General features: G+C 35.1%; 2 protein-coding genes across 4 annotated transcripts; both read right to left on the bottom strand.

The window, feature by feature from the left end:
* Positions 1–299: 299 nt before the first annotated feature.
* Positions 300–13,988, bottom strand: LOC8275108 (DExH-box ATP-dependent RNA helicase DExH5, mitochondrial). 3 transcript variants are annotated; one of them, XM_002526261.4, is made up of 19 exons: positions 13,420–13,983; positions 11,099–11,253; positions 10,933–11,020; positions 10,274–10,519; positions 9,562–9,657; positions 9,189–9,377; positions 8,914–9,073; positions 8,603–8,733; positions 7,429–7,596; positions 7,066–7,338; positions 6,576–6,770; positions 5,329–5,532; positions 5,061–5,130; positions 4,818–4,966; positions 2,468–2,773; positions 2,268–2,327; positions 2,007–2,159; positions 1,788–1,898; positions 300–1,559 (listed from the first exon to the last, which is right to left on the bottom strand). In XM_002526261.4, the coding sequence occupies exons 1-19, from the start codon at positions 13,831–13,833 to the stop codon at positions 1,098–1,100; spliced, it is 3,630 nt and encodes a 1,209-aa protein (XP_002526307.3). In that variant the 5' UTR covers positions 13,834–13,983; the 3' UTR covers positions 300–1,097. The 3 variants fall into 3 exon arrangements, with proteins under 3 accessions (XP_002526307.3, XP_015579120.2, XP_015579121.2); XM_015723634.3 differs by having other exon boundaries at positions 11,099–11,226; XM_015723635.2 differs by having other exon boundaries at positions 1,379–1,545; positions 13,420–13,988.
* Positions 13,989–14,928: 940 nt separating this feature from the next.
* Positions 14,929–17,838, bottom strand: LOC8275109 (fructose-bisphosphate aldolase 3, chloroplastic). Its single transcript, XM_002526262.4, has 6 exons — positions 17,468–17,838; positions 16,898–17,167; positions 16,685–16,794; positions 16,505–16,595; positions 15,840–16,109; positions 14,929–15,502 (listed from the first exon to the last, which is right to left on the bottom strand). The coding sequence occupies exons 1-6, from the start codon at positions 17,630–17,632 to the stop codon at positions 15,224–15,226; spliced, it is 1,185 nt and encodes a 394-aa protein (XP_002526308.1). The 5' UTR covers positions 17,633–17,838; the 3' UTR covers positions 14,929–15,223.
* Between the last annotated feature and the right edge of the window lie 4,909 nt (positions 17,839–22,747).

Raw genomic sequence — 22,747 nt, 5'->3', positions numbered from 1 at the left:
GAGTGTTACTAACTCCCCTATACTAATAAGATTATTTATAGGAAGTAACCTACTAAGTTTCTGACTTTCTCTCTCTGTAATACAAAAATTGAGCCTAATTTAGAGTATGAATTCTTATTTAAGAATTAGCATAAAATAGTGTGATTTTATCATTTTATACTTTTAAATATATATATATATATATATATACATATTTTTTAAATAAAAAAAATTATATAATTTTTACTTCGATGCTAGATTTAATAACATAAATTTAGAGCTTAATAACTTTTAATTTTATTGTTGAAAACGTCAACCAATAAAACCACAAGTTACTTTCTTTTTATTAATTCAACAAAATTAACCTTCCAACAAATGCGGATGAGGAGAATTCAAGAATATACTAATGCTGGACCTCAAGAATTTTTTACACAAAAGCCTCCAATAACAATGAAATAGTAACATACTGTTGTGCATTAACCGTTCAGATATTTACACTGTACAGGCGCTTCTGAGGTCTGCAGCATCATAATAAAATTAGTTGAACTATACTCCTATGTCAAATGCTATTCAGCCACTTAGTTAATCTCTCACATAAATGCACTACTGCCTTGCTTGAATCTTCCTTATTCAGTTAATCTCACAAGATTAAATGCAATAACTCTTCAGTTAATCTCACAGATAAATGCACTACTGCCTTGAATCATCATCCTTTCCAGTTAATCTCACAGATAAATTCACTAGTCCCTTGTATCATAAATCATGCACCTCCAGAGGCGGAGGGGTACACTGGAAATATATGTTTCCTCATATAACCGGAACCAGTCAGCCTAGCTCTGCCTAAAACCAGGTAAAAATTACCCGAGTCAATATATGCCCACGACTGCAGGGCCAACCTGCATATCAAATTGCCCGTGTATCAAGTGACCCTCGGAATTACCACACCATGATATTGCCATTCCACTGTCCTTTTCCTCTTTGAAGCAGAGAATAGGAGTTGGACCCACATAACAATGAGATGAGACTAAAGTAAATGTGGCCAGGCATTGCTAAGCCGATAAACTCCTCTGCTTGTTGCAAGCTGGGAAGTGGTCTATAGTACGCTTGACAACATTGTCTTAGCAATGATCCTTCTTACTTTTCTTTAACAACATTGACATATGATTGATATACTCAGGGCCAGTCCGTGTCTCACCCATCAGCCACCGGAGGGCCTCAGCTGCTGCATCCTTTTCAGCACTCTTCTTGTTGTTGCAAGGCTGCCCCATAATTTGCATTCCGTTGAACTCCACAGTGGATCGAAATTGGCTGTTCTTCAACTGCTTTGTCTTGTATGTTGGTGCAGCATATCCTGCCCTGGTTATCAATGTCTGGAGCTGACTCTTAGAATTATCACCTCCAGGGCCACTTTCAGTCCTTGAAGCTAAGGCTCCCTGTGTTGGTGTAACAGACATCTTTGACGGCTTGAGGACTTGACAACCAAATATAAATCTACCATCACATGGATCCTCCGAAACCAGTAAACGTATGGCAGATAGGAGGTCATGATACGCATGCAAATCCATTCTGGGATTCAAAAGCTGTCCATGTTCAACATGGGAAATAAAAGGTAATCTCTTAAATGCTATTCTTAGCCAAAGACAAGTGTACAGAAAGCAATAACAAAATGTTCAAAATAGGAGCACGACTCTGTTTATTCCCAGAATAAAATCTTTAACAAAAATAAAATGAAATAAAGCACTGATGTAAATAACAGTAGGAGCATAATAATTCAGACAGAACTTGTTCCCACCCAAAGTTTCACTTACTTTTGTCTTAATCAGCTCATCAAGTTCCCTCCTCAAACTTTGATACATTTCAGCTATAATTGGTTTCATGAAGAATTCCAGATATCCTCCCAGCATCTTCAGATGTCCATCCTATGGAACACAGAATGGCATTTTATGCAATCATCACTCCAACCATATGCTCGAAACAATAGACATGGAATGAAAGGAAAGGGTACAAAATAGGAAAAGAATACTTACAGTTTCCCCCTTGGAGATGCTTCCGCCAAAGAGAAGCAACACAGAATCAGAAACAGCTGTTGAATCCCGAAGAAAAACGGCATTGACCTTTATCTTCTCATTGAAGACCAGCCATGGATAAGGTATTTTAGACTCCCGAGCATTGACCGAGTTCTAGCAGAGCAACCATGCTATTAAAGTAAAATACAAGAGATCCAGAGAACCTAGTACTCCATTGAAAATGAAAACACATACAAGAACACAACAGAAGGGAAGACTCACCGAGTACAGAAGCACTTGCCCGTCCTCCATAGTTTTCAGAGAGAATGACTTCTCATTATGCTGTGTAACATTTATGTTAATATTAATTTAATAGAGAAGCGTACTAATCATACTACAGTTGTTTTCTTGTATGGATGTCTGTGTGTATGCAATAAAGGAACTGATGGTGTCAACTTGATTAACAAGAATAAATTACTCACCACAACAGAGCAAATTCCTGGATAGAGGCCATAACAAATAACTGCACGAATAAGATGCTCTTCATGACTCCATGTGTTGCAGAACGTTATGCTGCCATCGACCAGGCCAGCATCCTTGAGCAAGGATAAGAACTCCTTCCGAAGAGAATCAATCGCTTTCATTGATTGCATCGAAAGAAAATTTTTCCAGCAATAGTCATATCCTGCAAAATTTCTTTCAGCATCTTTCCAGCCCTCATACGCCCTGACAAGGGCAAGATGGTCACTATAGTCACAGGAAAATTGAGATTTTGCGGCCTCTGCAAGCTGCAAAGTAGGAAAATAAATTAATTGATCTATAACCATATACTGCAAGCAGTAGAAACAAGAAGTCATGGAAGAGTGCCATAACACTGATGAAACAGATTTCTAGAGATGGAGAAAACGTAAACTGTTATAGTAGATTTCCTGTTCCACTTAATGTGATTAGACGACTGGTAACACTCTGCTTAAAAGTAAAATCTTTTAAGGAATGGCAATAACCAAGAGTTGTTTCAAAACAAGAAGAAAGCAGTGGTGCCATGGCTTAATTGCTCCAATACCAGTGCTACTGTCATATGGAATGATTAGGTTTAATTTATTGAACAGCAAAGAAAGTCGAGAGAGAAATATAACACAAGATGAAGAGGAATAGAAATGAATGAATTATTTACATTGTAAGTCCATATATGACTTATGTGGCATACCCAGAGTTCAGAAAATTGAACCACTAGAAAATAGCCTTAAAAGCTCTCCATCTCACCACATTTTTTGTGGAAGGAGAAGAATGTGCTAAGAAGTTCCCTTCTAACCCATCAACTCCCTTACCTCTTTGGAAGTAACCTATTTAGGGAAGGAAGAATGTTAGGAAGTTCAACTTTTTGGTAGAAATAGAAAAAGATCAACAAAACTTAGCCTCACAACTAGGTTGGAATGAGAGAGTTAATATTATTATAACAAAGTCTCATAAAAGTTAATAGTGAACCAAACATGACTAACGTTAACTTTAATCCCAATGTAGTTGGATTCATCACATAATGTGACAAAAATTTATGAATTACAGTTTGTCCACTCCAAACTTGCACAGAGGTGCCACTTTTACTAAATAATTTCTCAATAAGCGTCACTTAAGAAATAACTTAAGACATAGACATTATGAGCCAAACGAAGATACACATGATATAACCAGTAGGAGAATCTAAGAAGGATGTAACCTAAGATGTAAGGGTGGCCACGTAGACATGTATGAACCAAACGAGGCTACATGTGATATAACCAACAAGAGAAACTAAGAACAATTTAACCTAAGATGTAGGGGTGGCCACAGGCCGGTTCGGAACCGGAACCATGGGGGGCCTATTCAAGGCCGGTTCCCTGTTAGATGGAACCGGGACCAGCGGTTCCAGTTCCGAACCGGCAAAATTCTTTAAAAAAAAAGTAATTAAATTAATATTAAATTAATAATGAATGTAATAATTATGTAATTAGTATATAAGGACTATTTAATCAAGTTCAGGCTCTCTTTTTTATTTTTTTAATATATTTCTGAACCAACCAAATCGGAACCAACTGGTTCCGAAACGGCCCTGAACCGTCTAAAGGGCATTCCGGTCCAGTTCCGGTTGCCACAGAACCGTGAACCAGCAATTCCTGAACCGTGGTCATTGGCCACGCTTACTAAGGTGCATCATATTAATTGTTAATTCTTATACTCTAATCCTAATTGAAGCATACAAACTTATGCAGAAAGGAAACATCAACACTTTCAAATAATCAACACATTCAGAATTTGGTTTAATATTTACAATTGCAATGCCCTACGGGTATTTCTATAATTTCTAGTTTTGCTAGAACATTAGTTAAAATTTATTTTTAGGAGTTTATTTTATTTTAAGTGTGACTTGGGCGTTTTAGTTAGTTTAGAATTTCCTAGTTAGTAGTTTGTAATTTTTCCTAGTTTAGGATTCCTAAGCCATGTCATGTTAGGATTAGTTTAGTGTATAAATATCTAGGCTTATAACAATTATTATTCAGTTTTTCTTTTCAGATTCAATAAACCAAGATTTCCTGCAAATTGCTATTGTAGAATTGGGTGTTCCAATTCTCTTTACTATGACTCCTAAACCTTCGAATTGTTGACTCTTAGAAGTTTTCTTATATTTCTTTTCCTATTCTTCTATTTCAAATTTGAATTTCTGTCAAATCAGACCTGAAATTCAATTATAAAACCTTTATTATCCGTGAAAATTAACGTGGAACACGTCATCAAAATCTAGCCTATATCACAAACGCACAACCTTCATCATGCAACAAAAAGCGGAAGCTGACTTACATCCTTCTTATCCATTGGTGTCAAGAAAGGATCTCTAACACTAAGGCCAGCAACAATTGTCAATACTGGATCCAGGCAATTGAAGATAGCACCTAGTATGAGCATCTTTCCAAGTTTAGGTTGCATGGGAAACATAGTCAAATATTTTCCTGTCAAGAAATACATGATGTGGTTAATATTTCTCTAGGAACAAACTGGCACAAGTTAACATTAGAAATAAAAAGTAATCAACATCCAACACACCTAGAACAGTCAAATTTTCATTCTGATCTAAGGCGCCAATGATTTTTAAATATTCGATAGCATTTTGAACCTACAAAATACAAATTTGGGAAAAAAGTGAGTGAAATTAGAGATTGCAAAATTAATTGCACTAATGAAGAGCAATAAATTCTAAAAGAAAAAAATCAGAAAAGCAAATTCAAATAAGCCACATTAATATGAAAATAACGAAATTCAAATAAACCACATCAATATGGAAATCAGATAGAGAATATGAAAATGACATTACCGCCAACAACTCAGGCGACTGCAAAGCCCTAGAGAGAAATTCAGAAATACTTCCAAGTTTCAAACTTTTAATCTGTAGACAAAGAGACTGCAAAGGCGTCCTCAAGATTTCTGGCAACTGATACTCTGCAAAAGCATCATAAACGCATCTAGGATAGAGATGGTAACATTCTCCTGGTTGAACACGGCCAGCTCTTCCTCTTCTCTACATTATATGCAGTAAACAGAAATGTAACAAAGTCATTTATTGTGTGAGGATAATCCAACTGTGAAACTGCATGATTACAGAATTAAAACTAGATGGAAGAAACTAAAGGTTCAATTAATATTGAATGAGCACTCAAACCACCCTGATTCTGCATCAATTCAATCCAACACTTAGTTCATGTAAAGCATGCAATGAGAATAGCCATTTAAAGAGTCTTGCTTCAGGCCTACTTCCTGATTATATTCGCAGTCCATCAAATCCACTCTTTCGTTCTTAGTTTGTGGATTGAAAGGGAGAAGGAAGATTTCATAAAGGACCAAGAAATTATACAAAGACTGAAAAATTTACATAAATCAAGTAAATCTAAGAGTCAATTCAGACAAACAATGTTAACGGTTTCAAATATGATCAGTTGCTGTTCTGACCACATCACTCATATTAGGCACTTTAAGCAAAATTTTATTCACCGAATATATATGCACATCTCTGCATATTTGGATTGTCTTTTTGTTCATATTCCACAGTCGTCTCACTTTGCAGTGTCCTGTATTTCTATTCTACCTAAATAGTCAACATAAATTGACAAAGTCCAGATTGGGTGCTGTTAAAAATGGACCCTATATTTAAGTAAAGGACTACTACCACCTAGCGACATGTGGTTTCTCTTCTTGCTAATTATTAGACTTCCAAGAAGATGGTATATCTTTAATAGGAATTATAAATCAACAGTGCTGAAAACTCACTCTGCATGTTCCTCAACTAAATATTTTAATAGTCTTGATGAGCATGTAGCAATAACTTTCTGTAATATAGAAGAAGATAATATGAAGCAATTTTTGGTAACTTGGGTGCTTCCTCGCCTCCTAAGATATCAAGATATACCAATTAGAATCTATTTCGGGTGAGGATAAGGAGAGACCCACACCTCTAAATCACGAGTCAACAGTAATTTCAACTTAATTAGATTAACAATGTAACATATCACAAACCAAAAAGTAACCCATCTTAGAGATCAAAGGTCAAATAGAAGAAGACCTTACTTGTTGAGCAGAAACCTTAGAAATCCAGGAAGGCAGCAGACAAGGAGTGTTATTTAGTGCATCATATGAAGACTCCTTCGCCTTCCCACAGTCAAGTACGAAAATAACGTCATTAATTGTGATACTTGTCTCAGCAATATTAGTAGCTAGCACTATTTTCCTCGCCCCATCATTAGGTTCATCAAATATTAATCTCTGTAGGCAGTTCCAACATATATCGTCAAAAATTATTTGAATAAAAAAGCACTGAGAAAATAATGAATTTATCTAAAACAATCTCATTTGCAATCTCACAATAATTAATAAAAACATTTAGGCAACAGGCAACCAAAATATTTAGAGCCAATCTACTATTCCATCTTTCACAGGAGGCCAACATATATTAGGACACCATTCATTGATCAGTTATTGATTTGCAAAAAGAAGAGAATAAACAACAAGTTAGCAGGTGATGAAATTAACAAGTAAACCATTACGTCAATGAATTCACCTGCTCTGAGCTAGCCATAGAACCATGGCAGGTGAGCAACAAGACTCGGCTTGGATCTCCTAAAATAGGATGAACCTGGAGCTTATCCTTCAGGGAACTTATGTCATCCCAACCAGTCATAAAAACTAAGACAGCACCGGGCATCTCATTCTCACATATATTGCATAAGAGATATTCAATCAGATTAAACCCAATGCAATCAGGATTCCAACACGACAGAGATTCCTGAGTCTGAGGACTATAATCCTTGAAATCAGCAGCTCTTAGTGCCTCCTGGTTGCATGTTACCAAAATAAGAAAAAGCCATCAGGACCAAATGAACAAGACACAAACAGCAATACCTTGCATAAGAACTTCATATACCTCAACAGCAGAAGCAATCTGGCTCTTCCTCTTTCTTGGAGCTTGTTTACTTGATCTCCACGCCTTTTCTTGGCCGTAGTCATCAATTTGGTTGTATGGGGTTAATCTGTAACCTGTCATTTCCAGGATATCTTCTAGATAAAGAGTTCGCACTGGGTATGTAAAACCCTAATTAGGCCATCAAAAAATTTAGAGCCCTGATTAGACCACAATTTCTATAATCTGCATTCTGATATAACTTTGACCAGAAATAAAACAAATTTGATGCTTAGAAAGCAAAAAAAATTCATGCTAGAAGTTATAGATGCCTTAAATAATAAGGTTCAGTCGCCCAAGGTATGAATATGTCAGAACACACATCCCACTAAATAAAATGTACGAATTTAAGTAGGACATAATATATATTAGGAGGAAAGAGAGTCTAAACCCTCCAATCAGATGAAAATCAACTTCGAATTTCTTTTTCACACTTTTTTTAACTTATGGGAATAACTTATTTATCTCTATAAGCTTTACTGCATTATGCATAATACTGGTAGATAAAGGCAGAAAATCACAGATTCACATGTAAGTTTTTCATATCAATAGATGATGTTTAATAATACTTCAGAGTTCTACCAAATAAATCAAAGCAAGGACCACATTCCAGGCATCCCAGCAACATAACAAAGTCAATTGATTATGTAAAATGCTGGTATATAGAGGGCAGAAAATCACAGATCCAGAGACCTCACATCAATAGATGATGTTCAATAGATACCGTGAAGGGACCAGCTCCAGGCTTCACACCAACATAATAAAGTCACTGCATGCTAACATTATAGCACAAGCATTACATATGCCGAACAGAGGTAAAGCAAATAGAATATAACTCACAACCAGAGTCAATAAGATATGCTTCTGAAGTAAGAACATAGATGATAATAAAGATGAAGTGGAAATCACTCCATCTTCAAGCACAAGGATGTCCTCATCTTCAGTAATTAACTAAAATTTCAGCTAATATGAATAAATGAAGCAAAGGGAAGTAAGCAAAAACACAAGTAGAAATACATGCCAATCCTTCCTTGAAAACCATCATGAGAACTCACTGGAATACCAATCACCCAGCCCCTCCTTTCTAAAACAGAATCATCAAAATCATTTTCATTTATAATACGGCATTTTAACTTACTGGAATGCGAAGTATTGGAGCTCCATCAAAATAGGATGAGAAAAGCTCCGCGTCAAGTGTTGCACTCATCAGAATCAGCCTAAGATCTGGCCGATGAGGAAGGAGATCCTTAAGGACAATAAGCAGAAAGTCTGGAATCAAGCGTACCTTGAAAGAGTCAGATTTAATCATGCACATATTTTTCTTTTAGAGAAAAGAAAACTTTTTTAATAAATAAATCTTTTTTAAAGAAGAAAGGAAAGATATAAGTATGGAGAAAAAAAATGATATCCTGCATTCACAAAACAAAACTTAAAAAACTAAGAGTTTACCTTCATTCATTCCACGTTCGTGAATCTCATCCACGATAACATGAGTTATGCCCTTTAAATTTCTATCAACAAGTAGCCTTCTCAACAAGATACCAGTGGTGCAAAAGAGAAGGTGGGTATCTCTTCCTCTTATACCTTCAAGCCGAACTTTATATCCAACCTTTAAAGATGAGAAAAGAAAGGACAAGGGCATCTTCACTTTTCTTTCAATGTTCTAAATATCAAATGTTATAACTGGGAAAGTATTGCTAGACTATGGTTGAGATAGAACTCACACATTCACCCAACTTCTCTCCCCTTTCTGAAGCAATTCTTTCAGAAACCGACATAGCAGATATTCGTCTTGGCTGTGTGCATATAATATTACACACAGCTCCTCGGACAGATTCTATCTCAGATTCTAATATGAACTGGGGAATTTGTGTGGTCTTGCCACAACCAGTTTCACCTGAGATAATAACCACCTGTCAAATACCAAATTCCAGTCATCATTATAGATCATGGAGAACACTGAATCCCAAAGGTAGATATCAATTCATGAAATCCTAATGCTCAATATATCCATTCCTCACAAGAACAATAGCCACCTAATTTTGACTTATGCCTTCCTGAAATGAGGTGTACATGAATGTACTAAATTTTCCAAACCTGATTTTGTGAAATGGCTGTTGATATTGCATCCTTCTCTTTATAAGCAGGTAGATTTTTCCGAAACTCCAGTATTTTTCTGCCTTCTGGGGACTCCTAAAAATAAAAACTTAGAATTTTGAAAAGAATCCAACTAATTCACACCTTGAATAAAGAGATGCAATCAAAAAGATACTAGAAAGAGATGAATGATTTAAAACCTAAAATAAACTCTTAGCATCCAAATATCGCATGGATAACATCTAGTTTTTTTACATACACACTGGTCTATACTCCATAATATGAAAACACAAGTAATTTAGAATCACAGGCATGCAAGTAAAGATTGTAGAAGTTAGAACCAATATTAACACGGAATGAATTGAGGTGGTGCCAGCAAAATAAAATAACTTCGTATAGTGTGTTATCTGAAATTCCAGAACAAGCTTCCCTTTTTCAACTTGACAACAACTAGTCTTGTTAGGTAATGTAGCAAATTCTTGTAGAATTCATAAATCATATCATGTACTAAAACATTACTGTGATTTTTTGAAAATAATAAAGCATTTACACCAAGAATAGATAATATTCATAAGCAACATTCTGTGAAAACAATTTGCCAGATGTGATTGCAGATACTACTTTTGTTTTCCTAAATTCACAAAATTTAAGAAGAGATGTTTCCCTAACAACATAAGTGACGTAGTTTCATTTTTTTCAGGGTAATATGAACCTGCCAAGCATGTTGCTGATCACGCAATTGCAAACTTCTCCTCTGCAGAATTTTTTCCATGACAGCCTTACTGGATGCCAGGGACTCTGTTGGCTCAAAAAGCCCTTCATCAGTAGCAAGACTACTATTGCTGCTTGATCTAGAAGAGGAAAAATCTGGAAATCTTTCCTTAGTGTTGGATCTTTGAAAGAGGTATTCTCCAAGATAAGCATCCACTCTTTTTTGCAAACCAAGAGGTAGGTTCACCTGCCAATTTTTTAAATGTTAAATAAGATTCTTATAACTAAAACAAATGAAAATTACTTAAGTTGACATCCCAGACATAGGTTTTCCCAACTCAAGGGAGCAAAAAGGATTTCCAAGTACATGCTTTAACGAAACCTAGACTAGAAAAAGACATCCAATAACACACATGTTGTGTTCAGTGCCGAAAGCAAATAATGCTTCAAATGAAATGAAAGTATTTGGAATAGATTAAAGCATTAACAATGTCATGTGGAAAGGTAGAGCAATGGGAGGCAGTAATTTCTGAAGCGCAGAGAAAAAATGTTTTCATGTGTGTTATCTACAAAGGTAGCAAGTAAACATTACATTTATGTATGACCCATACTATATCAGATAGAAAGGTAAACTAAGACAATAGAATCAGGAGAAAGTACCTCTCTCTGCGGACGCTTATCATCCAAATCAAATCTATAGTTTGGCAATGGGATCTTACTGAAAACAACAACTTTTACATATAGTTGGCTGCAAAAGTACTTCAGATGAGAATACCAATTGAAACCACATCAAATTGAAGAATTAATCTGATGAAATATAAGCTACCTATATAAACCCATTCCGCTTGCCAAGGCTGCTATTTGATCAAAATCACGTCTATCCTTTTTATCCCTTGAGACCAATTCTTGTTTCTCCTTGTCTCGCAAAAGCATGGTTAACTTCCATTTCCACTCCTGAATGTTATCAGAAAGGGAAGCACCCTAACCAACATATTTCAGAGAGTATAAATAACCACAAAAACAGTACAAATAAACTGCAATAGAACCTAAGAGATTTGTTCTATCAATGAAGAACTAAAATGAGAAGACATGGCAAGTACTAGGGAGTGTATACCTGCATGAGTGAAAGTGAGTGTGTGTGTGTGTGTGTGAGAGAGAGAGAGAGAGACATTTGAGTTGCAAAAACAAATGAATATGGTTATTTTGGATGTGTGTGATGGATCTCTAGTACCTCTTAAAAGTATACAAAAGATAAACAAAGGTAAATTTTTAAACTTTTTAGTTTTTCCCCCACATAACAACTTGCCACTAATTCTCAAGTATATGGTACATTAACAAGTGATTAGCTAAACTAGAAACATAACGGACAAATAAATAGATTGATTGACTTTGCAACAAATGAAACTATAACAATTTTTTTTCAATAATAGATAATATTTGGGGTTTACTGGAAGAATCAATGTTAATGATTTAGATAAACTAAAGAAAATTTGTGCATTAAAAGTAATTTGCTAGTCCAAAAACATAAAACCAAAATAACCATGAACACGATATAAATGTGCACCACATCCCTTTTCTATAAGACGCTGACAGAAATTTATTCTCCACAGCATTTTCCTAGTGCGAAAATGAACAATAGTAGAGACAAGGGATCTCCATGTAGAACCCTTGTCAAAGATCCTATACAATTTAAAGAAACCAACAAGGCACTGATTCATAATATGGTGGAGATATCATTAAAAAGATAATACTGCACTCAACTCAACTAACCCCTAACCCCCAGTTTAGGTCCATCTATATGGATTCTTTTTCTCCACTCTAAATGATTTTGGGCTACACCTTCAGAAAGATGTAGAGCCATTTGATCACATTGTATCACATGTCTCCATATTAGTTACAATTTAGATCAACCCCTTCCTTTCTTCACCCCTTCCCAATTCTATCACCCACTAAAAGCAATAAAATTGCATATGTCCGGCTCTCTTAAGAGATAAATTTTGATTTGGCCCTATCCTCTAGCAAATCACCTTACTATCGATGCTGGAAATCTTGATAATGAATAGCTAAATAATTTTAATATTGCCAATTGGCCTGAAATATTTAATATTGACAGCTCCAAACCTGTGCACTTATGAGCTCTCTGAATCAATAACTCTAGATTCGGAAATTTCCAAACAGAAATCATTAGTAATCATAATTACATCCTTCGGACATAAAACAACAAGCTTATTTAAGCAAAAGAATGTGATTAAGTTATTAAAACTTAGGATTTTATAAACAAAAAATCGAAAGGCCTTATTTAACTCTAAACAAAGGCAACCTTCAAGTCCATTGAGCACAGAGAATAGTTTTCCATCACCAATCATACTCGAATAGTGGACCACGAGCAGTGCACACAATAAATTTTCCAGGACAGGGAACTTCATAGGCATAACCCTACTAGTAGAATTATGATAATTAAATTAGGTGAATTTAGCATGGCTAAACTTTTTCCGAATAAGGGAAACCTATGAAGATTTCAAAATATTCTATTTCCTTATGCCAAGTAGCGATCTTTAGCTGCAATTATTAAAACAGAAGAATATATGTTTGAGATCATTGCAAATGATGATGGGATGCATAGCTACGTGAAAACTAAGAAGGATAAGCAGGATGACTGCATAATAACCATTAGGGAGCACGATGATTCAAGACGCAGCAGAATTGCTTGACCAATCAACACATCCAAGAGGATAAGCAATCCTTGGATATTAGAAGCACTTACATTTAACTCTCAAGACACTAGAAACACCAAGGGAAAAACCCACCATCCCCTGAGGAATAAGTAATTAGGCATCATCATATCAAACCTAATAATCCTGAGTGAAGTTCTTTTCAAAATGAAAAGAATTCAGCAACCTTTGTCTTTCCATTCCAAATATTAATCCATATCTCCGCAGACTTGACCTCTAACTTCTCCTAGAAAACTGAGCATCAACATTCAACAGGGAAAACATGAAGCAGGGAACACATGCACACATGCGCAAACTATAAATAAACTTAATAGCATAACCAGAACCAGTATAAACTATAAAATAAATGCACACGTGCTCAAATGTATTAATAAGAGTATTTAGAAAAGGAAGATACAATTCAAGAACTACTCACAGGTAGAACAGTGGAGGACTCCATTTCGCGATCGGATCCCTCCTCAAAGACTCCATCACCGTAGGCAGAAATGAACTTATAATTACTAATATTCTTATCAACAAAACCGTTCCCTTGTTGCTGCTGTTGTTGAAAGTAAGGTACAGGAGAGCCATTTAAAACGGCACTTCGATTATGATTATGATTAAGATTATCGCCAACCGAAGAAGCAGCGGAACCAGAGGTATAACTAGGCTTCGTAATGACGGAGCGAAGCCGTTGGTGTGGAGGAACGTAGACGGAGGAAGGTGGTCGGTCCTTCATTATTACTAGGGAGGAGGGGAGGGGGAGTGAGGGTTTTAGGGTTTTGGAGTGGGGGGTAAGAAAAGGAATCTGCCGAGAAGGCGAATTAAGAAAGAGAAAGTGAGAGAGCATGCAAGGTGTCAAACTGAGACGACAGCGTTTTTTTTAAAATTTGTTTGTGCTGGTAGTTCTGTTTCTGATTTTTGCAGTGGTTGGTTGCTCTTGTTAACTGGGAAACAGAAATAAAAAGAAGAGAGAGAGAGAGAGAGAGAGAACAGAGAGTAGGCGTATAGCTGCTTTTCTTTTTTTCTTTTTCTTTTTTTCTTTTTTTGTTAATACAGTTCACGCGCCCTATGTGCACGTGGGGAGGATTGTAGGGACCTACCTACTTTAGTATTTATTACGGGGCTTCGGAGATGCCCACTGCGTGCCGTTTTAAGGGACTGGGGGGGAATTTGCTGTGTGCCATATCATTTGTATCTGTCTGTAAGTTGTTACATACAGGCATCAGTTTCTAAGAATTTTTAGCTGTAAATAAGGGGTTTCATCATATATTTATTGATAACAATTGGGTGCTATAATTATCAAAACAGATTTTATCCCAATCTTTAATGATCAAAACATAGTAGATTTCTTAACCATTACCCAACTTATTTGGCATTGAGATTTTATTTTATGTTATTTTGAATTTATTTTTTTTTTTTTTTTTTTTGCAAAAACAGGTAAGGTAATTAACATTTTTTAAAAAAGAAGATTTGAAAAATGTGGTTTATAAAAAAAATAAAAATATATTAAATCTGTTTTTCCAACACCCAATAGTAATCTTAAACATATAATCAAATAGAAGTGGAGTTAGAGTTGAGTCAGAGTGGTATAGCATTTGTTTTTGACATTTAAACATTTAACACTTCCATCAGAAAAAAAGAAGACTGCTGATCTATTTCGGTATGCCATGTATTTCTAATAGCTTTCAGCACAAAAATGTTGCATCAAGTTGCTCTTTAAGCAAAAGCAGCCCATAACATAATGATCACATGACATCAAAGTATTTAATTCCAGCACTTGTTAGAAGTCACAACCCAGAAGCTATTCCTTCTTCTTCCAATTCCATTCATCACTTTTGCGGGCTATGAACAAGAGCCACTCAAAGTTGGAAGACAAGCAGCCAAATTATCATGCCAATTGCCATTGGAAATAGTGAAGCAAAGAGAGATAAAGGTCTCACTATTTGTTTCAAATGACCATAGAAACATCCATGGATTCGTATAAAAAATTCAAGAACAATAATTCATACCATTTCCTGGATAACAGTTCGGAAAACTTTTCTTTCCCTCAGGTATTATTCAAGCCTCTAATCTTAAGAACAGGAGTTAAAAAGGGGAAAGAAAATTAAGAAGCTCACCTAATGCTACATTTCCTCAGCAAGCAAATCTAACATCATAACATGTAAGAAGAACCGATAGAAAATACAAAGTACACTTTTAAGAAACGACAAGCAGCATGTCCATTCATGCAATGCTGCTTAATAGGTGTAGCCCTTGACGAACATGCCCTTCTTAGCTTCCTCGTTTTCACCCTCAGCAGAATACTTTCCAAGCTGTGCCAAGGAGTTTGCCTTGGCACGTACCAAAAGTGCCTTCTGTGCAGCTTCCACATTCTCTGGATGCCCCTGCCATGTCTTAAGCACAGAATTCTGCAGTGCACGTGCATATGAGAAAGACACATGCCAGGGGTTGGGGCTTTGGTTAATTGCATTGAGGTTAAGGGTCGCTTCAACTTCAGATTGTCCTCCCGACAAAAACTGTGAAGTCAAAATTTGCATCCAGTCATTCTCAAATAATTGTCAAGAGATTCAATAATGTTACAATTGAAATTAATGAACATGAAGGTTGCACAGAGAACAACCACATTCAAAGCAGCACAGTTTGTATGTTTATGCATCTTTATCAAACAACTTAGAATCAAAGTTTTCATTTTTTCTTAATTCTAAATTCAAGTTGTTTAACAATTCGATTAAGAATCTAGAAGAATTAAATCATTTGACAATAGGCAAAGATTTTAGGTAAATGACCACTGCAATAAGTGAGAAAAATTAGTACTCAATAGATTCATAGCAACAGGCACTCAGGCATTCATACCATGATTCCAGGAACTGCAGGTGGTACTCTTCTTCTGAGCATTGTGAGTGTGTATTTGGCAATGGTATCAGGAGAAGCTTTCTCCTTGTGTTCAGCACCTGGTGTTACCATGCTAGGCTTAAGCAGGATACCCTCAAACACAACATTGTTCTCCGCCAAGTAGAAAAAGACTTCAGCCCAGACCTTCTCTGCGACTTCAAGTGTTCTCTCAATTCCATGGTCTCCATCAAGAAGAATCTCAGGTTCAACAATGGGCACAAGACCATTGTCCTGCACATAAAATATATACAAAACCAAAAATCAGAGCTTATTGGCACTGGCATGCCAAGCATTCTTTTAACCTAATCCAGGGTATATCGCTGCCTCAAGAATTCAAAAAAGGTCTCACATTTATCATTATGAAGAACCTTACACATTTTGGAAGTACAAGTTCAAATCCAACCCCCTCCCCACCAAATAATTAGGGGAAAGAAAAAAGAATCATACACATTTCAGAAGCATAAGTTCAAATTCAACCCCTTCACAAAAATTAAATTATTGGAAACAATAAAATAAGATAAGAAGAAGAAGAAGAAGAAGGTACTGTGTTATGAATGCATTTCCTATTCATTTGAAAGGGATTTAGCCTCTATAAGAGAAAAATAAATATTCAAATGAAACAATACCTGAGAAATGGCAGCATAACGAGCAAGTCCCCATGCAGCTTCCTTAACAGCCAAAGCAGAAGGACCACAGGGAATGCTGACAACTGTTCTCCTGAATAATTAATGTGAAGAGAATTCAAATATAAGCAATGGAAAAGGATCAGCAAAGGGTGAAGGCTGCAGAGAATGCAGATATCTTACCACTTAGCAAAACGAGCACCTTGCTTGTAGTACTCAGCAGATCTTGATGCCAATCCATCCAAACCTTGGCACCAAGACTCATTGTTTGATCCTGGAAGAGGCACCAAACCCTGATGCGCAAGAAATAGCAATTTTTTATGGCAATTATATACAATTGTATGACAAAGATAATTTCAGATTTGATATTCAGTTCATTGGACTAAAACTATATACCTTGTCAACTTTGATACCAGGAACAATGTTCTGATCACGCAAGCAATCCACAAACTTCTTTCCATCTGTGGTGGACTGGTAAAGAGTTTCCTCAAAAAGAATTGCACCAGAAATATATTCACCAAGACCAGGAGTGGTCAGTAAGAGTTGTCTATATGCCTGCCGGTTAGTCTCATTGTTGTCCAACCCAATAGATGCCAACCTCTTCCCACAAGTTGCATTCGATTCATCAATTGCGAGGATTCCACGTCCAGGTGATGCAACAGTTTTCTGTACCCATCAATAGAAAAAGCTAATTAAGCACGATTCGACTAATAACCAATATATATCTAACTTCATGTGAAAAGTGATTTTCAGAGTTTGTATTACCATCACCTTTTTGTCTAACAAAAAGCCTAAAAGCACCCAACTAATGGGTTTAATTGAAAATATTTCAGAAACTTCAATAATCACAAAGAAAATCCAACAAGAACCTCAATAGAATTATAAATCATAATGGTCGAGTCATTCAAACTGGATTCGTTTAGACAACGAATACGTATAATTAAACAAGATCAACAATGAACTAACAGCTGTTTGAACGAGCTCGTCCTTGTAAGAGCTGGCACGGATCGGTAGGGAGACTCGGCGAGTTGCAAAACGAGCCGAGGAAGATCCAGGTCGCTGACCAAAAGACTGTTGGCCGATCCAGGTAGAAGAAGCTGCGTTTAGCTTTGCAAAGCTTGCACAGGCCATGGCTTCAACGATGAAGATCGCGATCCGAGATAGATAGCGAGTGAGTGTTCGACAAAACGACGTATACGAGGGGAGAAAAAACAAAGTAGCTTTCTCTCGCAATCTGACTTTTCTTTTTCCTGCAGCTTAGTACTGTTATTTATGTGGGTTAGGTGGGTGGCTTATAAAAACAAGAATCACACAGTGAAGCGAAGGCTTTTTTCTTTCTACTTTTTTCTGTTTTTCTCGTGGAGTCCGCTGTGGGCTGTTGTTTGTGGAATATGACAATGGACATGCGGCGATACCAAACAGCCCTTTAAGTCTGTTTCAATGGTTTTCCAAATTACTAGTTTACCCCCCCTTCCCCCTGGAATTAAATAATTATGGGCTTGTATTTCATTTTCATTGACCGTCTCTTGCCTTTTTTGAACGTGATAATTTATCTGTTTGCATTTGGAGAAAAGGGGAAGACAGGTCCACCTAACCGTTCCGCTCTACTTTCACCATTATTTTGATTTCTCCATGCCATGATCAGCCAAACACAGTGACAATGTCATCTAGGAAACCTCTGTGGATGGAGAATTTTATATTTACTCGTACTATTTTTCAACAATATATAAGCAAGGGCGGAACCATACGGCTAGGATGCGCGGTTGTCCGGCATAGTTTAAAAAATTATTTATATTTAAATCCATCAATTTTATTTTAATTCAGGAGAAATTTAGAAAAAATAAAACTTAAAAGAAAATATAACTCAAGTCTGAAATAATTTAGAAATGGTCGTTATAAGAATGTTTACCTTTTTTTGTATCATTTTCATGTTTTGGTTCCACGTCTTGTTACTGAGCATGTGCAGTGCTGCATTAGCTTATGGTAACAATCAAATGTGTACTTGCATATAAAAACAGCCTAAAATGGCAATTCCTCCGGGCAATATGGTTAGAAAAGGACATATAGTCAAAACCTTAATGAGTTTCAGATTCATTTATGATTCAGGTCTGCAATAGTCTCTTCTGCAAGTATATGTTGCCAAATTCGAAGCTCGAGTCAGAGCTTGAGCTGTCCCAAAAATAAAGAGGTCTGAGCTCTTAAAAGCTCAATTGTGGCTGATTATAGCTTTAATTCTAAAGCAAGTCAAGCTAGTATCTTTCTACAGGCAAGGTAAATCAATTATCCTGCTACTCCTGACTAAGGATAGGAGTATCTATAGATGAATAGATTGAGGAATAGATTTTATTGTTTTTTTTCTGATAAAGGGGAGAGGGGCAGTAAATAGTAGTGACCTTTATTAGACGGGATCATACGAATACCGTAGAGCCATAGATAGCTTGAGATGGACTCCAAATCCGTGGGCACAGGACCAAACTTCTTCATTTTCACCGTTCTGAGCTGGGGCAACTGAGGGCCTGTATATGCACTTGGGCATCCATCAGCTTCCAGCTTTGATGGGGGAGAATACTGTTGAACAAATTTAGGACTTGGGTAATCAATAAAACGTAAATGAACACATTGAATCTTGAATTTGCCTGCATTCATAACAATAATCACCTCCAATTCACATCTAAGAATTGCTTATCATATCACCATAAAAATTCCTATGGAACTAATGGAAGAACGGCCATTACTTGTCAGCAAGGAGGAATAGGCACGTATGAGCAAAATGGTTCATAGAATTGAAAAGAATGAACCCTGGGTGCCTAGACTCAGCATTAACTTTAAGGTTATGAGGTCCCCCCAAAAAATGGCCAACAACCAGCAACGAAAAGGAAATACCTTTTCAGGTAAAAACCATTCCACTGCTGTCTTTACTTCCATTTGCGCAGATGATCCTTCTACAGTCTCAATAATATTCCTTTCTCTTGGCCTTCTATGCAGAACTGCAGGAGCATATTCAGTGTCACCGACTCTTGCAGGAGGAACTATTACTACTTTTTTCAAATATCTTTATTGCTTTAAAAGAGCCCAAACATAAATTATTATTTTTTCTTTAAAAGGCTTTATTTTCTGTTCTGTAAATTCCGTCATCTTCACTTCCTGATGCCTGGAAAGAACTTGTATGATTCCTTCTTAGAACCAAGGATATATTGGATCCTGGTAAATTTTCTACCAAACGAGAATGGTCAGGCCCAAAACGCAGCTGTTTCGTGCATTAGTGAATTGGGTTAGGTTAGTCCTTAAGTTTCCTGTTTTGTCAGTGGGATAATTTAGGCCTTCAACATCTTGTTACAGTAAAAGTCCAATCTAACCGAGACCAAGTTTATAACCGATAGAGCGCCAAGCCCAGGTTGGTGAGAGGCTTGGGAAAATAAGGTAATGTTTGAATTATTTTATTAATCCAGATCAAAATTAAATTTCACTATGCCCATTAACAACTTATAAATCTAAACGAATTTTATAAATACAAATCTTATATATCTATCAATTTATTAAAAATAAAATGAATGTATAATAAGAACATTAATTTATATATGGGTTTCTACAAACAAACACAGAATAGATCTTTACTAATTTAAACAGCTAAATAAATTTAAAAATGTGTTATCATGAAGATGATTAGTTTCAATACAATTACAGAAAAATAAATATAAAATGCATAATAATGAAACAACCAAATGAATAATAATCCAATAATACTGAATTGACTACTAATAATGCGAAAAATAAAATGTTATCCTACTGGTTTCCACTTTCCAGAGCAGCACCTCTTAATTACTGCAATTATCAATTAAGCTATAAGTATATAGTTTATTATGTTTATATAATGGCCAACAAAAAAAAACCCTTTATATTGTCCTAATGCTGGAATTTATTCAATTATAATCGTATTCCTAGGTTGTGTTTTTTAATCTTGTAGAAATGTAATATGAAGTTGTTCATATATAAATTATATTTTAATTGTACTATGATTATGGAATATATTTCATAATTATGAATTTTTATTGTAATTTAAATAATAAAAATATTAAAAATTTAAATTTAAATTCAGCGTGAGTTATCATTTTTATAGGAAATACTAATTGATTTATCAAATTTTTATAAGAAAATTAAATAAATTAGTTAAAATAAAAATTCAGCCATGAATCCCTCCATGTGATATTGGATAAACAATAGTCAATAAAAAAATTACCTAGACAAAAAGAAAATGGTGGACTCGTTGAATTTTATTAGATAAATTGGTTTGAAAAAAAAAAAAAAAAAGACCCCAAGTCCATCAACAGAGTCTTTGTTGAATCATGCAAGATCAAGTCACGGCTGTGAGATCTAATCTTTTGAATTTAATATTTTCCATCAACAAATTATTATTATTATTATTTCCTGTTATAAGCAATAATTAATAAATAAAAAAATAAGAAATAAAAAAATATGGCCATCCTCGAAATGCGACATTGATATTGCTGTCGGGTAAGTAGGCCAAGTTTTTTTATTAGGTAAAAAATAAAAATAAAAAATAAATACTGGTAGTAAGAATAATAATAATAATAATAATAATAATTTTGAAAGGAGTGGCATCTGACCGTATGACTATGAGACAGCCTGGGTAAGGTCTTTGCTCTTTCATGTCAAAGATTCCTTACAATCACAAAAATAATGATAATAATATTTATAATTTTTAACATTTAAGTTATAAATAAATTGCTGGGAATTAGACAAGAAAATGAAGTCAGGGAGGAGAAGCAGGCAAAATATGTGTTATTGTCTGGAATTTGATCATATTGAACAAGGTTGTACTTTGTTACAGCCTTTATATTAAATGTGTTTGTGTTTTGCTCAAATTGACCCCATTCGTGCAACCACCCGTCTTCGTCCTCAAGCTGTGTATTTGCCCCTCTGTCGGTCTATCAGACAGCGAATTCGAATTGACAAAAGTTTTGAAAAAAATGAAAAATTATTATTTATAAAATGTATTTTAGAAAAATAAATTAATTAATTAAAAGAGAAGCTTTGCCAACCATAACAGTGTCACTCGAGTCTCGATTGAAATTGACAATTTTTAGGGTTTTTTGTTTTTGTGTTGTGTGGATCATTTTCCTTTTCTTTAGTTGTTAGAAACTGAGAGAGGGGCCTTCTTTTTGGGAGCCACTCTTTGTTTTTATACTTATAAAAGTTTTTTTTGTGAATCTCATGACACAATTTAATGGGCCAAGAAAATGTTGGGGGGATGTTCCTTGGCAATTTTTAAACATAATAGACCAAGTGAAGAGGAACCCTTCTTCTTCTTCTTCTTCTTCTTTTTTAAAGATATAAGGTCTCTTCTGTTAATGCTTGCATAATTGTCTAACCAAAGCATAGCCAATGATGGTGAAATTTTTGTCTGATATTTTTTGTTGTCATTAGTCTTTTGATTGAGATTTTTCACACATACAAAATGTTAAACAAAGTTATTTTTCCAAATTTTGGTGCTAAGAATATTTAATATTTTTATTATTATTATCGTGTTTAGTTGAAATTTGGAAGGAGTTTGTTCTATTGAGCGAGAAGACACGAAAGAAAATAAAAATAAAAATATTAAAACTAAAAAAATATTTTAGTGATATAAAATATATCGACTTACTAACGTGGAATTCATTTAAGAAATTTTATTTGTTTTGTTAGAATTTAATTTAACTGTAATAAATTTTATAAATTTAATTACGGAAAATTCTAAATTAATTTTTATTTTAATTAAAATATATAATATTTTAAATTTAAAAATAAATTTTATAAATTTCATAGATTTCAACCAAACATGACGCTGACCTGCTTTAAATTCACTTTTAAATGGTCTATTTTTTTTTGTACTCCCCAATTTAATTAAATTAAGATACTAATTATTGGGTTATTGGATTAGTGGTAAGCATCAAGAAGACAATGGATAAAAGCTTTACCACAAAATAGAACTCATACTTTTTATGAGGGGGGCAAAGGAACCTCAATGTGCCAGAGACACCACAAATCCAAGGAAACAGTCATGTGCTTTTGCTTAAGTTTGGAGGAACCACCTTTTCATCCTATCTTTGTGGTACAAAGAGTTTAGCCTTTTCACTTTTATTAATAACCAAAAAAATTAATTATTTTTAGAAAAAGAAAAACATTGGTGCTGCGAAATATGCTCATATTTATTATTGTGTTATACTTTATAACTACACTAACTATATA

This window comes from Ricinus communis, chromosome 4 (genome assembly GCF_019578655.1).
Source record: "Ricinus communis isolate WT05 ecotype wild-type chromosome 4, ASM1957865v1, whole genome shotgun sequence".
Taxonomy (NCBI): domain Eukaryota; kingdom Viridiplantae; phylum Streptophyta; class Magnoliopsida; order Malpighiales; family Euphorbiaceae; genus Ricinus; species Ricinus communis.
This window is presented reverse-complemented; position numbering and strand designations above follow the sequence as displayed.